At 43.3% G+C, this 10,898-nt stretch overlaps 1 protein-coding gene across 1 annotated transcript in view; it reads left to right on the top strand.

The window, feature by feature from the left end:
- Positions 1-806: 806 nt before the first annotated feature.
- LOC135521875 (voltage-dependent calcium channel gamma-6 subunit-like) overlaps positions 807-10,898 on the top strand; it is a 33,271-nt gene continuing 23,179 nt past the window's right edge. Inside the window, exon 1 of the mRNA XM_064947655.1 lies at positions 807-1,265. Coding sequence (XP_064803727.1) covers positions 899-1,265 — 367 coding nt within the window. The 5' untranslated portion in view covers positions 807-898. The remainder of the gene's footprint in view (positions 1,266-10,898) is intronic.

The following is a 10,898-nucleotide window of genomic DNA, read 5'->3' as shown; positions in this document are numbered from 1 at the left end:
TAGGACAGCAACAAAAACATGACCAACCCAGGCAGTTCTTTAATAAGAAGAAATGATTTGGTGGGTGCTTGTATTTGTACTATTTCACACATGTATGAATTGGAAATGTGTGTTTTTACATTTCCCAACTCCCCCTGAGACACCTTCAGAGTGGGGTCACAGTCAGCCATTGTTAAGGCACATTAACAGGGGAGTTGGGATATTGCCTTGCTCAAAGGCACATTAACATATGTTCTTTTCACCTTGTCAATGCAGGGATCCAAACTAGTGACTTTTACAGTTACTGTCCCAACGCTCTAACCACTAGGCTACCTGCTGTATCTAGGCTTGTACTCTGCTGCATAGGGCAGCAACAAAGGATCTCTACTCCTGGCAGACAGACAGTTTTATCCACAGAGAGATCAGTGTTGGCCGAAGTGTTTTTTCCCACCTGAACTTGATGCCCCTTTTTAGGGAATCATCATCTCTCTTGTTATGGATGGGGACAAAGAGGGTGTTGTCGTCGTTAACCGTTTTTTCTTCTTCTTTCCTTGTTTATATTCAGGTGTTCCAGAAAAAATAGACGTCATCCTTCCTCGTCACCCAGTCCTCTCCTCCTCCATCTTTCTCTCATCACTCCCTTTCTCCCATCTTTTCTACTCCCATACTGAACCATCCATCTCTCTCTCCCCTTTCCTCCCCCCGTTCTCCATTCTCCATCCCCACATCCACCTCTGAACTGCTGTTATCTGTGTCTCTCCCTTCCTTCTGTCTTCAACCTTCCTTTCTTCTTTTTGGGGTTCACCCTCCTTCAATTATTTCCCTGCTTCTCTCTCTTCACCCTCTTTCCCATCCTCTTCCCTCTTTCCCTCCCTTCCTCTCTCCATCCAGCCTCTGTTGGCCTCTGGTAGAGGTCACCATGTGGGCCAACTACATTGTCCAGCCGGAGGAGGATGGCCGTATGGGGGTGGTAGGAGCAGGGCCCCATGGGGGCCTGGCAGGGGTGAAGGGAGTTGGGCGTGCTACAAGGCGGACCCCTAGGATGAGTGACAGCCAGGAGGGGAAAATCAAGCTGGCGTTCTTTGTGGCCATTGTGGGCGTGACCCTGACAGTGCTGGGGGTGGGAACAGAGTTCTGGGTGGAGCTGGCCACACCCAAGACCTGGAGTAACAACCAGACGTGTCAGACAGCCCACTATGGCCTGTGGAAGGGGTGTACCCGCACCCTGTGGGTGGACGACATCGACCCCGAGAGAGAGAGCTGTGGCCCCGCCGACCTGCCCGGAGGTGAGGAACCTGTCTGTCTGTTGCATTAGGGCAGGCCATGAGTTGATTTTGGGGACAGGCTAGTTAATATCCTTAGGGTCTCATTTTGATGACAACATTGTAAAAATGGGTTCTGACTAGAGGGAGTAAAGCTACGACCGGAAGGGATTTTTTCGTAACAGGTTAGGAGAATGTGCACAGCAGGTTAGGATAATTAATGTGGCAGGTTAGGAGACTTAGGTTAAGGTTAGGAAAAGGGTTAAGGTTAGCTAAAATGCTCTCCTAACCTGCTACGAAAAACCTCTTCCGGTCGTAGCTGGACTCCCTCAAATCACAACCGCAGAGATGGAGGTAATGATGGAGGTAACTGGGGCACTGATTTCATGACCAACCCCTGATTGCACTGCAGTGCTGTGTGTGTTAGTTAGGGCTTCCTCCCCGTCCTCTATAATGATCTGTAAACATAGGATAGGTGGAAGCAATGTGTTGGATGTCTTCCAGGAATGTGCATCAATATGTGGGTGTGTGTATGCATGTGTATATTGTATGTATGCGTGTGCATGCACTTGTGTGTGTGTGTGTGTGCGTGCGTGCGTGCGTGCGTGCGCGCGCATGTGCTTATGCAAACATGTGTGACTGGGAGGCGTGTATGCCAGCTTTGCTGCGTGTGTATCTGGGTCATCCTACAGATAATGTGCAAATTGAGTCCTTAAAGGAATACTGCTTTGAAATGGAGCCAGTCTGAATTTGACAAATCTGAATGTGGTTACTGGTCTGTCTGTTAGTTATTTAGAATCGTTGGTGAGTCAGAAAAGGATGTTTCCAGTATCCTTGTAAAGATCCAAACTTTCAGTGTGTTTAAATAAGACAGATGCTTCCCTTTTACTGCATGATGGAGCTTCGTCTTTCGGAATATTTCAATGGATTATTATTTAATTTCAATATATTTTAGTTTTAGAATTTTCATTTATTGAATGATCAGTCCGAAATATATTTTGATTGCAGGAATTCGTCATTATATTAAACATTTTACTTTTTGACATTTCAGGAAAAGAAAGCTAATAAACTACAATTTTCAGCCACTTCCTCCATCCTGTACTGTTACGTTCCTCCATGTAAGTCTGTTATCTGTGGAATGACCCGTTTCTGTCTGTAGGGATCGTCCAGTGGTGGATGAATGCAGGTATTAAAGCACTTGTCCCACAGAGGGGGCCAGACAGGGCCTACGGTATGATGAGGTAGCTATCTCCTGTATTCGTGCTTTATCTGCCAGAATAGTCTGATATTCAGCCAGGCTAGCAGTGGTTGGCTTTGATACATGACCAATATGATGTATGTATTGTTTTTAATAGGATGTATATATATTTGACATTGTATAAATATAAACTTGATGTATTTCATTTTGCAGTCTTGATTTAGCTTGTTTTATTAGGGTGGATGAATCCTATGAATGTTCATATCTATTACAATGTAGATTACACGCTATATCCATCTGGTGCATTGTTTATCAGCCTCCGGTATTTTAGAGGGCTGATTCACCTTGGATGTCTAGTCGATAAACATCTATGTCTGACTCACCTTGTGTGTCTTGTCTAGCAGATAAACATCTGTGTTTACGATGACGGTCTGTGTGTTGGAGTCGAGTCAATATCTATTCTGACACTTCCTCGTCTCCTTGCGTCAAAACACTGTTGGCCCACAGCGCCTGACAGACAGGCTCTGCTGTGTGTGTGTGTGTGGACTTCTCATGTTTGGAGAAAAACAACTGTTTCTCCGTCTGTGCGTCTCTATTTCACATTCATGTTTACATGCCCCTGGCGCCTGTCCCTGGGAAACAACATCACAGTCATTCTCTGTCACTGTCTGTCAGTGCCAGACCAACTAATACATCATTCACTCACTGCTACTGTACATTACCTTAACCTCTGACTAACTGACTAAGCCACTCAGAGGTGGACTAGTGGACAGGTGGACAGGATTACAGATGGACAGTTGGAGAGCTTGAGAAGTAGATCTCACTATTTATCTGTGGTTTTCATATACAGGTTTCCTGTAACGCACCAGTGTTGCAGACAGAATAGCATTAAGGTTGATAGGAGAGTCTGCTGTATGTGTTTGTACTTGTGTGTGTGTTTGGTTTTACTATACTTGTGATGACCAAACAAGGAAACATGTTATTTTAGGCTAAGGTTTAGGGGTAGGGTTTGGGGATAAGGTTTGGGAAAATAGGATTTTGAATGGGAATCAGTTGTTTGGTCCCCACATGGATAGTAAAACTAACATGTGTGTATGGCTGTGTGTTTGTGGGTCCCTCTGCGTCTCTGACCACATAGAGTATGCAGGGGTGACTACCAGACAGGGGATCGAGGAAGAACAGCAGAGGAAGAGAGAATATATATAAAAGACAGAGAGAGAGAGAGGACGAGCAGCAGAGGACGAGAGAATATATATAAAAGACAGAGAGAGAGGATGAGCAGCAGAGGACGAGAGAATATATATAAAAGACAGAGAGAGTGAGAGAGAGGACAAGCAGCAGAGGACGAGATAATATATATAAAAGACAGAGAGAGAGAGAGAGGACAAGCAGCAGAGGACGAGAGAATATATACCAAAGACAGAGAGAGAGAGAGAGAGAGAGAGGACGAGCAGCAGAGGACGAGCGAATATATATAAAAGACAGAGAGAGAGAGAGAGGACAAGCAGCAGAGGACGAGAGAATATATACCAAAGACAGAGAGAGAGAGAGAGAGAGAGGACGAGCAGCAGAGGACGAGCGAATATATATAAAAGACAGAGAGAGAGAGAGGACAAGCAGCAGAGGACGAGAGAATATATACCAAAGACAGAGAGAGAGAGAGAGAGAGGACGAGCAGGAGAGGATGAGAAAATATATATAAAAGACAGTGAGAGAGAGAGAGAGGACGAGCAGAAGAGGAGGACTAAATATATATAAAAGACAGAGAGAGAGAGGAAGAGCAGCAGAGGATGAGAAGATATATATAAAAGACAGTGAGAGAGGACGAGCAGAAGAGGACAATTAAATATATATAAAAGACAGAGAGAGAGAGAGAAAGAGAGAGGATGAGCAGCAGAGGACGAGAAAATATATATAAAAGAGAGAGAGAGGACGAGCAGCAGAGGATGAGACAATATATCTAAAAGACAGAGAGAGAGAGAGAGGACGAGCAGCAGAGGACGAGAAAATATATATAAAACACAGAGAGAGAGAGAGAGAGAGAGGACGAGCAGCAGAGGATGAGAAAATATATATAAAGGCAGAGATAGAGAGGACGAGCAGCAGAGGCCGAGAGAATATATATAAAACACAGAGAGAGAGAGAGAGAGAGAGAGAGAGGATGAGCAGCAGAGGATGAGAAAATATATATAAAAGAGAGAGAGAGAGGACGAGCAGCAGAGGACGAGAAAATATATATAAAAGACAGAGAGAGAGAGAGAGGACGAGCAGCAGAGGACGAGAAAATGTATATAAAAGACACAGAGAAAGAGAGAGGACGAGCAGAAGAGGATGAGAAAATATATATAAAACACAGAGAGAGAGAGAGAGAGAGAGAGGACGAGCAGCAGAGGACGAGAAAATATATATAAAGCTAGAGATAGAGAGGACGAGCAGCAGAGGCCGAGAGAATATATATAAAACACAGAGAGAGAGAGAGAGAGAGAGAGAGAGAGAGAGAGAGAGAGAGAGAGAGGATGAGCAGCAGAGGACGAGAGAATATATATAAAAGAGAGAGAGAGGACGAGCAGCAGAGGACGAGAAAATATATATAAAAGACAGAGAGAGAGAGAGGACGAGCAGCAGAGGACGAGAAAATATATATAAAAACAGAGAGAGAAAGAGAGGACAAGCAGCAGAGGACGAGAAAATATATATAAAAGACAGAGAGAGAGAGAGAGGGGACGAGCAGCAGAGGAGGAGAAAATATATATAAAAGACACAGAGAAAGAGAGAGGACGAGCAGAAGAGGATGATTAAATATATATAAAAGACAGAGAGAGAGAGAGAGAAAGAGAGAGGACGAGCAGCAGAGGACGAAAAAATATATCTAAAGGCAGAGATAGAGAGGACGCGCAGCTAAGGCCGAGAAAATATATATAAAACACAGAGAGAGAGAGAGAGAGAGAGGACGAGCAGCAGAGGATGAGAAAATATATATAAAGGCAGAGATAGAGAGGACGAGCAGCAGAGGCCGAGAGAATATATATAAAACACAGAGAGAGAGAGAGAGAGAGAGAGAGAGGATGAGCAGCAGAGGATGAGAAAATATATATAAAAGAGAGAGAGAGGACGAGCAGCAGAGGACGAGAAAATATATATAAAAGACACAGAGAAAGAGAGAGGACGAGCAGAAGAGGATGATTAAATATATATAAAAGACAGAGAGAGAGTGAGAGAGAAAGAGATAGGACGAGCAGCAGAGGACGAAAATATATATATAAAGGCAGAGATAGAGAGGACGCGCAGCAAAGGCCGAGAGAATATATATAAAACACAGAGAGAGAAAGAGAGAGAGAGAGAGAGAACGAGCAGCAGAGGATGAGAAAATATATATAAAGGCAGAGATAGAGAGGACGAGCAGCAGAGGACGGGCAGCAGAGGCCGAGAGAATATATATAAAACACAGAGAGAGAGAGAGAGAGAGAGAGAGAGAGAGGACGAGCAGCAGAGGATGAGAAAATATATATAAAGCAGAGATAGAGAGGACGCGCAGCTAAGGCCGAGAGAATATATATAAAACACAGAGAGAGAGAGAGAGAGAGAGAGAGAGAGAGAGAGGATGAGCAGCAGAGGACGAGAGAATGTATATAAAAGAGAGAGAGAGGACGAGCAGCAGAGGACGAGAAAATATATATAAAAGACAGAGAGAGAGAGAGGACAAGAGGCAGAGGACGAGAAAATATATATAAAAAACAGGAAGAGAAAGAGAGGACAAGCAACAGAGGACGAGAAAATATGTATAAAAGACAGAGAGAGAGAGAGAGGGGACGAGCAGCAGAGGAGGAGAAAATATATATAAAAGACACAGAGAAAGAGAGAGGACGAGCAGAAGAGGACGATTAAATATATATAAAAGACAGAGAGAGAGAGAGAGAGAAAGAGAGAGGAGGAGCAGCAGAGGACGAAAAAATATATATAAAGGCAGAGATAGAGAGGACGCGCAGCAAAGGCCGAGAGAATATATATAAAACACAGAGAGAGAGAGAGAGAGAGAGAGAGGACGAGCAGAAGAGGATGAGAAAATATATATAAAGGCAGAGATAGAGAGGACAAGCAGCAGAGGCCGAGAGAATATATATAAAACACAGAGAGAGAGAGAGAGAGAGAGGATGAGCAGCAGAGGACGAGAGAATATATATAAAACACAGAGAGAGAGAGAGAGAGAGAGAGAGAGAGAGAGGATGAGCAGCAGAGGACGAGAGAATGTATATAAAAGAGAGAGAGAGGACGAGCAGCAGAGGACGAGAAAATATATATAAAAAACAGAGAGAGAAAGAGAGGACAAGGAGCAGAGGACGAGAAAATATGTATAAAAGACAGAGAGAGAGAGAGAGGGGACGAGCAGCAGAGGAGGAGAAAATATATATAAAAGACAGAGAAAGAGAGAGGACGAGCAGAAGAGGACGATTAAATATATATAAAAGACAGAGAGAGAGAGAAATTGAGAGGAGGAGCAGCAGAGGACGAAAAAATATATATAAAGGCAGAGATAGAGAGGATGCGCAGCAAAGGCCAAGAGAATATATATAAAACACAGAGAGAGAGAGAGAGAGAGAGGACGATCAGCAGAGGATGAGAAAATATATATAAAGGCAGAGATAGAGAGGACAAGCAGCAGAGGCCGAGAGAATATATATAAAACACACAGAGAGAGAGAGAGAGAGAGTGAGAGAGAGAGAGAGAGAGAGATAGAGGACGAGCAGCAGAGGATGAGAAAATATATATAAAAGAGAGAGAGGAAGAGCAGCAGAGGAAGAGAAAATATATATAAAAGACAGAGAGAGAGAGAGAGGACGAGCAGCAGAGGACGAGAAAATAAATATAAAAAACAGAGAGAGAAAGAGAGGACAAGCAGCAGAGGACGAGAAAATATATATAAAGACAGAGAGCGAGAGAGAGAGGGGACGAGCAGCAGAGGAGGAGAAAATATATATAAAAGACACAGAGAAAGAGAGAGGACGAGCAGAAGAGGACGATTAAATATATATAAAAGACAGAGAGAGAGAGAGAGAGAGAGAGGACGAGCAGCAGAGGATGAGAAAATATATATAAAGGCAGAGATAGAGAGGACGAGCAGCAGAGGCCGAGAGAATATATATAAAACACAGAGAGAGAGAGAGAGAGAGAGAGAGAGAGAGAGAGGATGAGCAGCAGAGGATGAGAAAATATATATAAAAGAGAGAGAGAGAGAGGACGAGCAGCAGAGGACGAGAAAATATATATAAAAGACACAGAGAAAGAGAGAGGACGAGCAGAAGAGGATGATTAAATATATATAAAAGACAGAGAGAGAGTGAGAGAGAAAGAGATAGGACGAGCAGCAGAGGACGAAAATATATATATAAAGGCAGAGATAGAGAGGACGCGCAGCAAAGGCCGAGAGAATATATATAAAACACAGAGAGAGAAAGAGAGAGAGAGAGAGAGAACGAGCAGCAGAGGATGAGAAAATATATATAAAGGCAGAGATAGAGAGGACGAGCAGCAGAGGACGGGCAGCAGAGGCCGAGAGAATATATATAAAACACAGAGAGAGAGAGAGAGAGAGAGAGAGAGGACGAGCAGCAGAGGATGAGAAAATATATATAAAGCAGAGATAGAGAGGACGCGCAGCTAAGGCCGAGAGAATATATATAAAACACAGAGAGAGAGAGAGAGAGAGAGAGAGAGAGGATGAGCAGCAGAGGACGAGAGAATGTATATAAAAGAGAGAGAGAGGACGAGCAGCAGAGGACGAGAAAATATATATAAAAGACAGAGAGAGAGAGAGGACAAGAGGCAGAGGACGAGAAAATATATATAAAAAACAGGAAGAGAAAGAGAGGACAAGCAACAGAGGACGAGAAAATATGTATAAAAGACAGAGAGAGAGAGAGAGGGGACGAGCAGCAGAGGAGGAGAAAATATATATAAAAGACACAGAGAAAGAGAGAGGACGAGCAGAAGAGGACGATTAAATATATATAAAAGACAGAGAGAGAGAGAGAGAGAGAAAGAGAGAGGAGGAGCAGCAGAGGACGAAAAAATATATATAAAGGCAGAGATAGAGAGGACGCGCAGCAAAGGCCGAGAGAATATATATAAAACACAGAGAGAGAGAGAGAGAGAGAGAGAGGACGAGCAGCAGAGGATGAGAAAATATATATAAAGGCAGAGATAGAGAGGACAAGCAGCAGAGGCCGAGAGAATATATATAAAACACAGAGAGAGAGAGAGAGAGAGAGAGGATGAGCAGCAGAGGACGAGAGAATATATATAAAACACAGAGAGAGAGAGAGAGAGAGAGAGAGAGAGAGAGAGGATGAGCAGCAGAGGACGAGAGAATGTATATAAAAGAGAGAGAGAGGACGAGCAGCAGAGGACGAGAAAATATATATAAAAAACAGAGAGAGAAAGAGAGGACAAGGAGCAGAGGACGAGAAAATATGTATAAAAGACAGAGAGAGAGAGAGAGGGGACGAGCAGCAGAGGAGGAGAAAATATATATAAAAGACAGAGAAAGAGAGAGGACGAGCAGAAGAGGACGATTAAATATATATAAAAGACAGAGAGAGAGAGAGAGAGAAATTGAGAGGAGGAGCAGCAGAGGACGAAAAAATATATATAAAGGCAGAGATAGAGAGGATGCGCAGCAAAGGCCAAGAGAATATATATAAAACACAGAGAGAGAGAGAGAGAGAGAGGACGATCAGCAGAGGATGAGAAAATATATATAAAGGCAGAGATAGAGAGGACAAGCAGCAGAGGCCGAGAGAATATATATAAAACACACAGAGAGAGAGAGAGAGAGAGTGAGAGAGAGAGAGAGAGAGAGAGAGATAGAGGACGAGCAGCAGAGGATGAGAAAATATATATAAAAGAGAGAGAGGAAGAGCAGCAGAGGAAGAGAAAATATATATAAAAGACAGAGAGAGAGAGAGAGGACGAGCAGCAGAGGACGAGAAAATAAATATAAAAAACAGAGAGAGAAAGAGAGGACAAGCAGCAGAGGACGAGAAAATATATATAAAGACAGAGAGCGAGAGAGAGAGGGGACGAGCAGCAGAGGAGGAGAAAATATATATAAAAGACACAGAGAAAGAGAGAGGACGAGCAGAAGAGGACGATTAAATATATATAAAAGACAGAGAGAGAGAGAGAGAAAGAGAGAGGACGAGCATTAGAGGACGAAAAAATATATATAAAGGCAGAGATAGAGAGGACGCGCAGCAAAGGCCGAGAGAATATATATAAAACACAGAGAGAGAGAGAGAGAGAGAGAGGACGAGCAGCAGAGGACGAGAAAATATATATAAAAACAGAGAGAGAAAGAGAGGACAAGCAGCAGAGGATGAGAAAATATATATAAAAGACAGAGAGAGAGAGAGGGAACGAGCAGCAGAGGAGGAGAAAATATATATAAAAGACACAGAGAAAGAGAGAGGACGAGCAGAAGAGGATGATTAAATATATATAAAAGACAGAGAGAGAGAGAGAAAAAGAGAGAGGACGAGCAGCAGAGGACGAAAAAATATATATAAAGGCAGAGATAGAGAGGACGCGCAGCTAAGGCCGAGAAAATATATATAAAACACAGAGAGAGAGAGAGAGGACGAGCAGCAGAGGATGAGAAAATATATATAAAGGCAGAGATAAAGAGGACGAGCAGCAGAGGACGAGAATATATATATAAAGGCAGAGATAGAGAGGACAAGCAGCAGAGGCCGAGAGAATATATATAAAACACAGAGAGAGAGAGAGAGAGAGAGAGGATGAGCAGCAGAGGACGAGAGAATATATATAAAACACAGAGAGAGAGAGAGAGAGAGAGAGAGAGAGAGAGAGAGAGAGAGAGAGGATGAGCAGCAGAGGACGAGAGAATGTATATAAAGGCAGAGATAGAGAGGACGCGCAGCAAAGGCCGAGAGAATATATATAAAACACAGAGAGAGAGAGAGAGAGAGAGAGAGGACGAGCAGCAGAGAACGAGAAAATATATATAAAAACAGAGAGAGAAAGAGAGGACAAGCAGCAGAGGACGAGAAAATATATATAAAAGACAGAGAGAGAGAGAGAGGGGACGAGCAGCAGAGGAGGAGAAAATATATATAAAAGACACAGAGAAAGAGAGAGGACGAGCAGAAGAGGATGATTAAATATATATAAAAGACAGAGAGAGAGAGAGAAAGAGAGAGGACGAGCAGCAGTGGACGAAAAAATATATATAAAGGCAGAGATAGAGAGGACGCGCAGCTAAGGCCGAGAAAATATATATAAAACACAGAGAGAGAGAGAGAGAGGACGAGCAGCAGAGGATGAGAAAATATATATAAAGGCAGAGATAGAGAGGACGAGCAGCAGAGGCCGAGAGAATATATATAAAACAGAGAGAGAGAGAGAGAGAGAGAGAGAGAGAGGAGGAGCAGCAGAGGATGAGA

This window comes from Oncorhynchus masou, chromosome 30, assembly GCF_036934945.1.
Source record: "Oncorhynchus masou masou isolate Uvic2021 chromosome 30, UVic_Omas_1.1, whole genome shotgun sequence".
Classification (NCBI taxonomy): domain Eukaryota; kingdom Metazoa; phylum Chordata; class Actinopteri; order Salmoniformes; family Salmonidae; genus Oncorhynchus; species Oncorhynchus masou.
The sequence above is the reverse complement of the archived record's forward strand: the minus strand, read 5'-3'. Positions and strand labels throughout refer to the sequence as shown.